The 14,250-nt window shown below is 41.2% G+C and overlaps 2 protein-coding genes across 2 annotated transcripts in view; both read left to right on the plus strand.

Annotated features, from left to right (window-relative positions):
* LOC143155339 (E3 ubiquitin-protein ligase MIB1-like) overlaps positions 1 to 14,250 on the plus strand; it is a 575,890-nt gene that overhangs the window by 335,238 nt on the left and 226,402 nt on the right. The gene's annotated exons all lie outside the window — the stretch shown is intronic.
* On the plus strand, positions 7,073 to 8,059 carry LOC143143552 (uncharacterized). Its single transcript, XM_076304925.1, has 3 exons — positions 7,073 to 7,148; positions 7,215 to 7,300; positions 7,907 to 8,059. The coding sequence occupies exons 1-3, from the start codon at positions 7,073 to 7,075 to the stop codon at positions 8,057 to 8,059; spliced, it is 315 nt and encodes a 104-aa protein (XP_076161040.1).

Consider the following 14,250-nt stretch of genomic DNA (forward strand, 5'->3'; position numbering starts at 1 on the left):
CGAGCCAAAGTTTTCCCATTTTCTGATATGAATTAATAAACGGCACGTAAGAAAGTAACCATGAGGTAAAGAGAGGTATATTCGTAATTTTAAGGAGAAAATGTTTTTCGGGTAATTTATATCGTTTGTAGTCGTTGCGATAAGCATAGGGAGCGATTGAATTAAAAATTGTATCGTAGCCATTTTATCGAATGTTCTCTTTCTTAGAAATTAGAAATTTTCTTCGCGATACTGTATAAAATTTGGCAAAATTTTTAATTGAGTACAACGCACAGAGTTTTGCAACAATTTAACGTGTGCATAAAGTGTCAAAGAAAGTAGCGTATTTAAAAATTTACCCATCGAAGACTGTCATCGACGTTTTCATCGTTCAAACAATAAAAAGAGTTTTCACTACTTTGTGCTTACATATTTTATTTATCATTACGTTGAAAGGAGAAAATTGAATATTGAAATATTGTCACCGTTTCATGTTCAGCCGTTGCGACGTATTTTGCACCATTTTACAGTATCCGACAAAACTGACAATTTTGCGCCTCGTATTTATCCTTTAAGGCGTTCCCATGATGACCCACTAGAAATTCTCGGTTAATCGTCGGAAGATAACGGACAATGCAATCTCCTGTTCGTGGTTTTTTTTTTCTGAAAACCTTTAACGAACAATTTCCTTCCTGGTGGCGCGCCTCATCCGGCAGAATTCGATTTTAATGCCCGAAGATGGAACGGAAATTTCATATTATTTATATGCAGTCTGACAACGTATGATACACGACGGAACATATCCGCACCTCCTCGTATGACAACGTATCCGTGAGCACGTACATACTTCGGGATGCTATCATAGCGGGAGCATTCGAAATTCATGGAATTTCACGCGGGCTGCGTTAGCTGAAGATTGGACAGAACCTCGATGCCATAAGTTCCGCTCTGGTTGTGCTTCTTTATGAATACTTTAAAGCGATATCACGTTTCTAACTGATATTTAGATGAATCGAGAATTCTTGTTACGGCGGTTGCCCACTACCACAAGGGATGTACGATTCGTTTTATACGTTCGCTGTTCAGAGATTTCAACGAACTCGAACCGCGAAGGAGAAAGTGGTCCGAGGATGTTGAACGATACATTCGAAGACGAATTCCGAAGAAATTATTACTTTTTATTTTATCGGACATCCGTAACGCAAACACGAACACGAATACGAGCAAATAGAACGAAAAGTACGTACGAGATGAGGTGCAGACTGTAACCTAGTCAGACCGTAACCACGATGCTGTATAGCAACTCGATCCGTACGAAGCTCCGAAAGAATAAATTTCTATTCGCAAAGATATCGCCGACACTGTCCAGCGCGAAGCGTAGGTGTCTTTGTCAACTTAAAATGCATCCGCGTCACGATCCCCGAACTCAGAATTCAGAGCGCGACGCTGTACCACGGCTACCACTTGAAGAAACGATCAACGATAGCTGATAGCTGTTCGTACGCGAACCCGATTCCCCGAGGGAAATCCCGTTCTCGTCGATCGCACGCGAACCCGTGATCCCCGTGGTGATCCCGCGGGGATCGCCGGCGCCTCTGACGAGAAGACGACAGCGATATCGGGCCACGCGGATAAATGTCGATTATCGCGTTTTAATTAAGACTTTATAATCCGTCGACGAAAACTTGTTATTGGGTAATTATTCCGGCGGCAGGAAAGACTACTTAACCGGTACTCGTCGTGATGCGCCAGAGTGGGTACTTAAACCTCGGTGTGGTTCGGCTGGAGGAGCCATCCGTTGTCAAAGAAACCGCTCTTCCCCCTCCAGTCCCTCCAGTCCCTCCAGTCCCTCCCCCCGCCCTACCCCACCCTTCCCCCTTCATCCGTTTTCTCCGTTTCCCTCTTTCGCGTTCGCGGCCATCTCATTCCGCAGCCCTCGCCCGTCTCGTTGCGGGATGGCTGCTTACCATCGACGAACTTTAAATTGGCAGAGCGCATTCGAGGGTGTTAATATTGTCCCGGGGGACGTGCTTCGTCCTGGAGGCGAAGCTTCTGCGGCTGTGGACTGTGACGGGCGTGGAAACAATTTGGGGAGTTCGCTTCGATTTTCGATTTCCCCCTTCGAATAGGAACGGAACTTATCGAGCATCGATTGGACGATTACAGACGGTGCACGAACGTTTCGTCGCTTTTCCAGGTAGAAGAGTACGGCTGTACCCCGGTTAGATGAAACAATTCTGCCCCGAATCGACGAAACGAATCACCGACGCGGTATATTCGGTGCGAGCAGTCGGTTCGAAGATCGTCGACAGATCGTTTACGCATTGCTGAATGATAATCCGTGAGGAATATTTTTAGAAAGAAACGAGCTATGTAGAGTACCCCGGATAGATGAAACGAATCACCGACGCGGTGTCTTTGATGCGAGCAGTCGATTCGAAGACGAAATCGAAGATCGTTGACAGATCGTTACTCATTGCTGAATGATAATCTGTGAGGAATATTTTGAGAAAGAAGCGAGCTATGTAGAGTACCCCGGATAGATGAAACGAATCACCGACGCGGTGTCTTTGATGCGAGCAGTCGATTCGAAGACAAAATCGAAGATCATCGATAGATTGTTACGCATTGCTGAATGATAATCTGTGAGGAATATTTTGAGAAAGAAGCGAGCTATGCAGAGTACCCCGCATAGATGAAACAATTCTGCCCCGGTTTGATGAAACGAATTACCAACGCGGTATATTCGATACGAGCAGTCGATTCGAAGACGAAATCGAAGATCGTTGACAGATCGTTACGCATTGCCGAATGATAATCCGTGAGGAATATTTTGAGAAAGAAACGAGCTATGCAAAGTACCCCGGATAGATGACACAATTCTGCCCCGTTTTGATGAACGTCGCGGTATCGATACGGATTGAATTGTATCGATACGGTACATCTATCGTTCTATATTCACTGGCCCACGTTCAAGAAATAATTAATATCTCGGAGGAATCATTTGTTCTTCGCAAATATTCGACCTTTGGTGATCACATTCGTTGTCACGGTAATGGAATATCAAGAGTGCGGTAAGTTACACGATGCAGAAAATCAACGGTGAATTGGCCGATACGGTCGCTGAAATTGATCGAAACGAGTGTGCAACGAGAAACAGGGAAATGCATCAGCTTGAGGATGAAATGACACGCCACCCTTCGTTTAGCTCTTTTTAAACGAACCTTAAATTACTAGCGAACGTTACGTGTACATCCTGAAAAGCTTAATTACACTCTGTTTACAACCTAGATTTTAATTAAACGTTTTTCCCGGCTCAAAGTCGTACCTTATCGTCTGTGCTAATATTACGTTTCCTCCTGTAACCGTGGAGCAACTTTAAGGGAATAGAGGAATCATTAAATAGGGTCCTTCTTTTTTATTTATCCCGTTTCAAATTCTTTTCTGACCATTCCTATGCCAGCGTGTCCCATATCATCGCGGTGCCAAAGTATTTTAAAAGTTTTCTCATTTTTATATTACGTAGGGACTTTTAACGCAAATATATGGACTATTTATTCAGGGGAATTAACGTTACGAGCCGATCGTGCGTTTAAAAGTTTGATATTTTTACGCGCGAACATTCGGTTAATATCACTCCAGTTTGTGTATATATATGTATACACGAATTTTTATTATGCCACTGCCTTGCATTTTGCGTAAGTTACACAACGTAAATGCAATTGGTGGCATTTCAGCGTAAAGTTATTAACATCGACGGAAAATTTACACGTAAAAAAAGATTCGACGTTTGAACAATCGGTAGGATTTTTCCGCCCTGTTGAAAAATGAAGTCACTTGTTCGATCGACCGTCGTTACGTCGAACACGTTGTATCAAAAACCGAAATTAATTCACGGGTACCGTTAATTGTGCGTTTTGTTAATTGTTCGCGAACAGTCCGAGCAAAGACACCGTTAACGATCGAGCAATTTTAAAGCGAAGTTTCGAACGAGTAATATTGACCCGTTCGGTAGTTTCAGCGTTAACGTTTCTCCGCTGGTAATAATTTTCTAGCGTCCCGGTGGTCGTTCGGCGACCATTTTAGTCTTCTCCTCGCAGCGTTCCGCCGAGAGCCAGGGCTGTAATTTATTTTCAATTATTCGCGGCATGACGTACCGTGGTTTCATAAGATTACCGGAACAATGCATCGCGGGAGGGTTTTCCGAGAGCGACAATGCTCCGGCGCTTGTTTCCAATCCTCGATAATTCCTGATTACGGACGACAGTAGGGTGCCGGCTGGCTAGCTGGCTGGCTGGCTCCACGATTTAAAAGTAATTATGGCCGCCTTATTTATGTCGCCTCGGTATCGGCTTCGGGTCGCACTATTTCATGGGGATTTAGGGCGAGCAATTAACAGATAAAATCTCCCGCTATTTTTCTACCTCCGAGCACCGGCTGGAGTCTCACTTCCTGGGGATGTCCAGCAGTATACGTCGGGGCGCCGGTAACAATTTATACAACGTTAAACAGCCCTGCTTAAGCCTTTTTTTTCCTTCTCCTTTTTCCTTTTGTTGTCCTTATTCTCGCCTACACTTTCGGGCGTGCGCGTCTTTCCGGAGATCCTTCTTGATTTATCTGCGATTTTAATTCCCTTTAGTATTCCTTTAGAAACGAGCACCGACCGCGCTTTTCGCCCGAGATTTTCTCGTTCTTGTTTTCAATGGCGCGGAATGGGATGTTTTTTTTAAACGCTATCTGATATTTATGGTAATTAAAAATCTACCTTTAGTCCGAGGCTCGTTGAACTTTTTTTTTTTTTTTTAACGTCCGCCATTATTGAAATACAATTTTGCGATAGAAATTAGAAGATTCGTTATTTTTCTTTCGGTCTTGTTAGCTTTCAAGATAAATTGAAAATTTGTTTAAATAGAGCGACAATACGAGTACTTGTTTAATTAATCGATGTTTCGTTCAGCGGTTCGTCGACTTGGAAAATGCGTGCATTAATCGCTATTACTGTACACAATAGAATAAATTCCCTTTGGAAAGTTCTATTGTCCAAAATTTGATTAGAAATTCAAGACTCGAGTTTCATACGTTTGGGACTTTTTTTTTCACCGAATGATCTTGAATCGAGCGGAAAAACGATTCAAGGTCCAAGTAATAATACGTTTCGAAATTCCATGGACAAACGCAAGGGAAGAAAAACTCGTACCACGACCCATTTGTATCGTAAAGGTTATTGCCGATACATCGTATATCGAGCGTTTACATTCGATCGTCGTTCTCCCGATCGGCTCGTTTATATCGCACGTTTTATACGGTTTACAATGCAGAGAGTGCGTTACGGTTCCGTATACGGGCCCGGTCAAGATATTATAGCGGGACATAAAAATATTTCGCTCGCTGGTTTATCGAGCAAATCGCCTTGTCGCGTCGAAGGGGGTAAATCGAACACTTTATAGGACGGTCGTCAGACGTGAGACTTCCTGTTGCCGGGGCGGATCTTTAAGACAAATCGTTGCCATTCCGCATCCGACGGTATGACTTCGCAACGACTACGACCGAACGCCGTTGTTGAAACGACCGGGCATCAATTTTTTTCGGACGCAGGAAATAATTTTCAGTGGAGACGCTGTGATCGAGAACGCTAGCACGCGAGGAACGATGGTTTTTAAAACGCCTCGGTCGCTAAGCGAAGTACCGTCATCTGGTTGATGGTATCGCGAGAAGTTTATATATTTTTCATATTTACGCGCTACCAACGACAGACTCAATTTCGGCCTTTCGATCGTTCGAAGGTCGACTGTTTGTAATCGTTTCACTCCGAAATGTCTCCAAGAACCCGAATCCTCGTTAAATCTCGACGATTTCGATACATTGGCTTTTAAATTAATTCGTTGGAAGGAACTATTTAATATCGATATTTTTCGTTGATAGGTGTGACAAATGATTTCCGTGAGATTTAATCGCTTAAATGATACAAGGAACGAGCAGAACAAAATTTTTATTCTTCCATCTGTCGGTTAGAATAGTGAAGGTATCGTTGATGATCAATATTAATTTATAGTAACTTTCTGTTAAAGAATAGAAAAATATAAAAGAAACGTACATACGTACGTGTTTCGATCGTATTAATAGACACGTTCGTTTTCAATTCGAAAGGTTAACGCGGATATAAACTTTTGTGTTAAATTATTCCACGTGTCTCTTTCACCGTCGAAACTTTCTTCTGTCTCGATCTTTACTAATTCTTTTTTCCACGTGTCGTACATTTAAAAGAAATAATTTGCTACATGGACAGATAACAAGAACTTTGCGAGAACACAAAGTAGATGTCGATCGATAAAATCTTCTATACTTCAGAATTAGGTGCAGAACTTAACTAGTTACCGAGACTCGTGTAACGAAACTAAGAATTAAAATCGAATAAATTGGTATTTATAAATTCGTTGTTGAAAATAGCAACAGACAGTCCTGTTTCGAAACGGTGGGTCGAACGCGCGTTTCGGTGCTAACATTCGATAGAGAAACGAACCACGATAATGAGGAAACGTATCTACACGTCTCGAAGAATAGTTTTCCCTGTCAGTTCTCCCGTTGTTTCAAACCGCGACTCGTCTATTTCGTTTCTAGTGCTTCCTTTCTGAGCAGACGTGAATAGAGTATCGAGCTGGAGCTCCAGTCGGAGAACACAAAAGTATCGTACACGTTATAGAGTTTAATTAGAGAATTAACTCGCTATATTTTCGATGTTGGATGCGCTTCGAGGTTTCGAAAAGCTCTCGAGAACGCCGCGTTCGAAGATAAAATAAAGAATAGTTTCGCATTTCGAAGAGTGACGTTATTTGAAAGATAATTTACGACGAACTCAAAATTCTAACTAACGGTCCTAATTGAAATCCTAATGGTAGAAATATCAAGAGATTCGGTCGAACGTCGATTGATTATTACAATTAATTGACGAACACATTGTCCTAATGATCGGAAAATCTCCATTCGTTTCGAATAACCAAACGTTCACGTTTTAATCCAAAGAGTAATAATTTAATACGTAACGCTCAGTAATGAACACGAGCAATATTTAAAAGTGTAACAATTTCTATTGAAAATGTTCAATGTTATCGAGGCGAACCAAGCGTTTCGAATTTTATCGAAAACGAAAGGAATCAATTACTCTGTTATCTGTACGCATTTAAAACTTGTACTTGTTATTACTAATGATACCATTTTTTTATTCCGTTTCAGGTAAGATACTGAGACTGATTTTGGCACAGGTGACGAGTATTTCTACATAATCTTCTCTGTTGAGTTTTCTTCCGTAGATTGTCCAAAACAGGTAAATTTTTCTTGTTGCGCGTTACATTTTTCAAGTATTAGTACTCACGAAAATATATGAAACTCTTATTATTTTACTCGGTATTACGCTAGTGATTAAAGATAGTTTTACGCAGCAATTAAGTCGTTAAATTGAGTCTTTAGCGTTGAAATCGAATTTTGACGTACTATGTGCATTTGCGGTCGATATGTGCTGTGCGATATGGTATTGTGTGTACATTACATGTATTCGACGCAGCAAACAGACCACAAATATACACACACACACACATATATACCATACATACTCCACAAACTATATACAACGTAAAATAATAACAGGAAATTGCACACAGTACACGAGTACTGCTAACTTTATTCTTAACTCGCGAACAAAACTTTATTCGTTACTCATTATTTATATACGAATGTATCCAACACTGATAGAGAGGTTAACAACTTCCAAAAGTATCGAAGAAATTATACCAAATAGCACGTAGTATGTTACAATCCGATGCAATCGTTTGTATGCATAGTTTTCCAAGTACTCTACATATTATTGCACTACGCGATGCACTATCCTTCTCCGATTATTATCAACGTATTTTCTTTCCTTGATATAATTTAGATCGTCACAAGGACATTTGCACGGTACTGTACAAAAACTATGTACCGTTTCCCTTTATTGAATAACACTGTTCTCGAAATAAAATATTTAATCGGAAACTGTTCGAATATTGAAGTTTTAACCGCATTATTTTTAAGCAGGGAAGGGTTTTAAACGACTTTTCCAAGAATTATTGCAAACGCATGTCACTGCATCGTGCACAGGGTGAACAAACATTTGTCGATTATGCATGCGCGCAGTGCACAGCAATAATTGTGAGTGGGAATTAATAATTAATTCACTGGACAGCAGAACAATAATATGACATCCGGCTAGATTTGTCGTGCGATCGAAATGTTATCTCGTTAACGAACGCGATTTACGATTAAATATTATAATAGATTCGTGTCGTCCACGGTTGTTTTTAATAATTGATTCGGAAATTTGGTCTGCGAGTAAATATCTGAAAAACATGCGGTTTTATAAATTGCTTCGGAGGTATCGGTAGAAAATATATTCGCGCAAATTGAATTTCGCTCGTGCTCGTTGCATCGTTTTTAGATTGTTATAAGCGGAGCGCCGTAAAACGATGAAATTTAAACGATCCGAGTGTTTATAAACGCTTCCAACGCCGCGATAAAAAAATTTTTTCCCCAACTTCTCCTACCGAAAAAATCATTTACACTTGTACAAACGAATTCTTCACCGGATTAAAGCCACGACGAAAATTACGACTCTTCGCGCATCGATCGAATTTCCAATTCACCGACTGACTTGGTGTACCTCGAACTGAAAGCAAATTCCATTAATACGTTAATCGATGTACAGTATTTAACGGGCGTGGCCTGTATCGTGGCCACGATGTGTACACAAATTCTCGGTTCGCGTTGCGTAAAAAAATTATCTGTATATCTTTGCCCGTAAAGTCGTTTTGTATCGCGGGTACGTCATGGTTCCGTAGCCACCGGATACGTAGTTCAGAATTTCGAAATTTCCTAGCCTCGGGTCTCAATTATGGAACAAACGCCTCCCCCAGAAACCGTCCCGCTGTAAACAGCGATTTTCTAGCTGGCTGTACACAGAATTAAAAGCACTCTTGAGGGCCCGTTCGAACCATGGGGGGGGGGGGGGAGGGGGGGCTGTTACGTAGTTTGCCATTTCAGGAACGCCAATATTTGCGCGCTTATCGTTTCCTCGGAGTATCCTTTTTTCTCGCGACTCGTCCTGCCGGGGTTATCAGCGATACATATCGAGCTCATGGTTGCCCGGGACATTTCGTTTAAATTTGTATCGAAAACTACCGACAGTGAATATACGGAACCATCCGTCTCTTTCTCTCTGTGTATATCTCTACCTCGCTCTCGACGTTGAAGCAGAATGAGTAATCAAGACGTCTCATTGCTCCAGAGAGGACTGTTTATCGAACGATTTCACGGGAAATCCGTTCATGCGCGAATAGTTCCCCAGAATTAGAGGGGTTTATTCCACGACAAATATTTGCACGAGCGATTCCGCCAAATATTTCCGCTCGCACTGTGATTTTCGCGAAACTTCTCACGCGCTTACATTTTCCCACTGAAAGCTTATCGTTGATAACGGTATCAGCTCGCGCCACCGATGCGTCGTGTACATTTCTAATTCGTACGTGTACACATCGATAAATCTCGGGCGAAAAAGATTTGTGCCTTCGGAACGTTTCGTTGTTCGATTCGTCTCTGATTCAAGACGATACAACGTTAAACTTTGTTTCCAACGATCGAATAAAACATCGAGGTTAAATCCGGGGCAATGTCGGATTTATGGATTAACCTGTAAAACGTGCTCGAAGGCGGTGTAGAGTTTTTCGCGAGATTGTCGCGAGAGCTGGTGTGCCGTGGACACGTGTCCAGTTTCTTCACCGAGGAGGAAACAAAAATGAGGGCTACGCGGACGGTGTTCGACATCTCGACGTTTTACCTAAACGCTCTTCTTTGCCTCGTTTACAAATAGATGTCAATGCCAGAGTCTGCGGACTCCTTTTTCCTTTGTCCCCGAGAATCATGGTAATTGCAGCCGAAATGACCGGGCTACTCGCAGTCTCGTCGGGGAAATCGACGCCCATCACGGTGGTTAGGCATCCGGCCAACCAGAGTTCAACGAACTGGCCGAGCCCGTTCTACGGACGATCCTCGTTTTCGTTCTGATTCCGCGGGATCATCCTGCCAGCATCGTTTCGCTCTCACGGATTGCGTGATTCTCTTTTCCACCGTTGAACGATCGATCTTCCCTGTACAACATATTTCTATTAGGATCAAGTTTGCTGCTTTTTCCCAGCAACGGAACTCTTTCCCGTTGGTTCGGTGATTCGAATACCACGGATCATCCGAATAACACGTGAATCCACGGACAGTTTTGAATTTTCAGCCACGCGATGGATATCATCGATATTCCGAATTGTTAAGATACGATAATAGTGGCTGGGCTGGTCCTGCGGTTCAAGCTGGAATATTTCGCCAATGGCGTGGAAATTGTTTTAGAGAATCTTTTTACCTTGACGTTCGAAAATATAGAAAACAGTCCGCGGATGTAACGGTGAGAAACAGTTAGCTTCTCGACGAGTAATAATTTCATAACGGTGTTTCGAATATGTTGTCGGACCGTTTGCTTGCGCGTAATATTTGCTTCCATTCCATAATTCGATAATTACAGTTTTTAATGTTTTCATTAGGATCCAATGTTACTGTTTGGGAAACAATTTTCTCCTCAAAATTCACAGGACGAAAAATCAAATTAAGAACGTTTCCATATCTTTGTCGGATATAAATGTTCAACTCGACCCCGTGTTTTGTATCGCGTGGTCTTAAAGCAACAGCCAATTTTATCAGGTTACTCGAAAGGTTACTGCTTCCACGGTAACTGCTTGAAACTTATTTCATTGCGCGGAACCTTGGAACGCGAATACATGCTTGTTCAAAATTTCCTAATACATAACAGAGCAATTGCACGCGTTTATTGGAGCACTTTCCAGTTAGGCACTAAATGATGCAACATTTTTATACCGATGAATATTCCGAAGCATTTCCAATTAAAAGTTTTAAACGGCTCTCGTGCATGGTTCGGTCGCGTTCTTTCTCGATTTGCGGAAAATCTGCTTCATTCGTTACGGACGTAGCAATACTACGGACAACAATACGCGCCATTATCGAACTATTGGTACATTCGTGTCCAAATTTATCGATAAAATTTCGTACAACACGAGTCAATTTCTATTTCGTTATTTCGGCTCTGTTCGCGCTTAGAATAGGTTACAAGTATCGGTAGAAACGTGTTACGAAGACCGAAAGTTTCTTCCTAGCTATCATCTGCCTAATTTTTCAACAGACCCGGATATTCTTTTCGAAACTGATATATAAATTTTATTCGATTCAGTCTATCTACTTTCTGAGATCAATTCATTTGTAAATTTGAACGGTCCCCTGTCTACAGAGATGGATAAAGTCTTAACCGACCTATTATTATTTTCATTACGTGACAGTAAAGAGGAACAAATTTCGAAGCGACAAAGTTTGTAGCGCTCGCTCGATTCATGGGGGATGCACTGTGCTAACTTTTTCACTTTGCCTATATCATGAAGGTGCTGGACTGCTGTTGAATTATGAACGCCTCTTTGCCAACTTTCGAACAATTTAAGTGTGGCCTGATTTTTCCGAAACATGAGCGAACACGAGTTCGCGAACTAATCTCTTTTAAACTATTCAGTTTTCTTGTTTCTACGTCAACAGTTCTTTGCGCAAGTACATAATACTCTGACGCAGCTGATATTGCGTATACCTATTTCAGAATATCCACAATTAACGAGCAAATCGATATATCCGGCTATAGAGTAGTTTCATTTCAATTTTCATTGAATATTGGACTTCGCGCGTAATTTTTCTATTTTACGAATCATTTTGTCCAAAATGAATTATAATGCAAACGGACTATTGATCTTATCGTGTATAAATGATTTTATCGTGTTATATCACATTTTTAGCGATCGTTGTCGTGTAACAATTTTTAAGATTACTTACCAACGAACCAATATCCCCAAGAAAATTAATTTATCGATTAGTCTGCAAATGAAACGAATATATTAGTAACGATTAATCATTGCATCTATATCTAACAAGAGTTTCTACCGATCAGTTAAGTTTGAAACTACCTACGTAGCAAAAACGTGGATCGTTTTTTCACGGTGCATTCCACTTTGCAAAATAATGAAAAAAATTCCTGTACCATGTTGCAATCCGTGGCTTTGTTTTCGAGATAGAAGTGGTTAAATTTCACAGGTTTGACTTTTGGGGCGCGCTATTTTAAGGCCAGATAGCTGAACGCGTGACCACAGACGATGGTGTCGCTGATAGTGCTGCTCCGAATACACCTCCATGGACTTTAATGCATTTTTACACCGACTTTAATAATTTTCCACACCCATCGAGTATTTCATGATTTTTACACATTCTACCTGTCAACTATGGTAAGAGAAATTCTTATTAAAATGTGGATATAACACGGATATATTTTTCTTCGTCCTGGTAGAATCAAGTGTACAATTATACGCGGTACGATAATAATGGGTTAAATTTAGTCGGTAGCCGGTTTGCGCATTTTTACGCATTTATCGGGGAACATTAATGTAAGTACATTTTATGTCGGTAATCTTTCGAGTTGTGACTAATGTGATGTAGCGCGAAAAATTACAGGAAATATTTTTAAAGATATTTCTTGTAGTTTTCACACAGTAACAGAGAAAATAACATGGGAAAACAAGTAGAAATAAAAATCTAAGAATAAATACGGATACGTCTGAACAAATAGGATAAATGAAGTAAACAAAAAAAATTGTAAAACAAAAATTAGCGAATGGTCGTGTACCATTGCCTCTCAGCGATCAGCACCGGCTACTAAGGGATCAAACGACATCTATGGCAGTCCGTGGAGGATCCAGGTAACCAAAAGCATAATGGTCAGCACTGGTCAGCATTGGTCAATAGTGGTTAATAATGTTCAATAGTGGTCATAGTGGTCAATGGTGGTCAATAGTGGAAAATGGTGGTCCATAGTGCTTAATGGTGGTCAATGATTGTCAGCAGTGGCCAGCAGTGGTCAATAGTGGTGAGGCCTAACCCAAACCTAACCAAAAGGGTAATGGTCAGTACTGGTCGGCATTGGTCAATAGTGGCCCATAGTGGTCAATGGTGGTCAATAGTGACCAATGGTGGTCCATAGTGCTCAATTGTGGTCAATAGTGGTCAATAGTGGTCAATGATTTCCATCAGAGGCCAGCAGTGGTCAATAGTTGTGAGTAGTGGCCTGCAGTGGTCAACAGTGGTGAGTAGTGACCAGCAGTGGTCAATAGTGGTAAGCAGTGGCCGGAAATTACCAGTAATGGTCTGTAATGGTCACTGATGGTCAGTAATGGTCAGTAATGGCCAGTAATGGTTAGCAATGGCCAGTAATGGTCAGTAATGGTTAGCAATTGCCAGCAATGGTCAGTAATGGCCAGTAATGGTCAGTAATGGTCAGTAATGGTCAGTAATGGTCAATAATGGTTAGTAATGGTCAGTATTAGTCAAGAGTGAGATCACCCGTGCTTCAAAGTAATCCACGAATAGTTCAGGTGATCAACAGGGACAGATCCGTCCTCCTCGAAGGCTCCCCAGAGAATGAAATTTTTGGCAACTAGGAGCTGCTCTATATATACCCCCCGCCAAGGTGATGCCTAGTTACTTTGATTGCCTTTAGTCGATTTAACCGAATATTTCAACAAATTGATATTTTAATTGATTATTTATACCAAGACATTGTTATCAATTGTTTGAAGAATGGTCCTATGACGGTTGTTAATAATTATGATAAATGAATATCAAGATATTGCGAAATCTGCGAAAGCGCACGGTTTCAATGAATGTTTGTTCTTGAACGCGATTCTTATTAACATTTACGCATGTTCCGAATATTAATCTTACAATACACGTAAGATTATAATACATTCAAGGCCATGTAACCTCGACGTGGTGATTAACGCGTTAACGAAAAATCTTCTAGAATCGCGCATAAAATCTTTGTAAATCGGATAAAACCCAACGACACTGGGCTAAAATGAAAATAAAGATTCGCGCGAATGATCGTCACCATCGCGAAACGATACCACTCGATCGTAGAGTTTCTAATTCGCGCGATTGTTTCTCGAAAATCGTGGAGGTGGTGAAAAAGCAACGCTTCCGTTACGATAAAACTCATTTCCCTTCCGCGGAGCTTGTCGTTCGTGTTTTCCGCCACAGAATCGAGCGGTAAATTATTTTTCATCCCCCGGCACATGTACAGCCCCGTGCGTGAAAACGCGT

This window comes from Ptiloglossa arizonensis, chromosome 2 (genome assembly GCF_051014685.1).
Source record: "Ptiloglossa arizonensis isolate GNS036 chromosome 2, iyPtiAriz1_principal, whole genome shotgun sequence".
NCBI lineage: Eukaryota > Metazoa > Arthropoda > Insecta > Hymenoptera > Colletidae > Ptiloglossa > Ptiloglossa arizonensis.

Excerpts from the sequence above, each read along its gene's own strand:
- LOC143143552 (XM_076304925.1), top strand. The coding sequence starts at position 7,073 with ATGTTCAATGTTATCGAGGCGAACCAAGCGTTTCGAATTTTATCGAAA. Across the intron at positions 7,149-7,214 it reads AATCAATTACTCTGTTATCT|ATACTGAGACTGATTTTGGC; the intron begins GTACGCATTTAA and ends GTTTCAGGTAAG. Across the intron at positions 7,301-7,906 it reads CCGTAGATTGTCCAAAACAG|ATCGTCACAAGGACATTTGC; the intron begins GTAAATTTTTCT and ends GATATAATTTAG.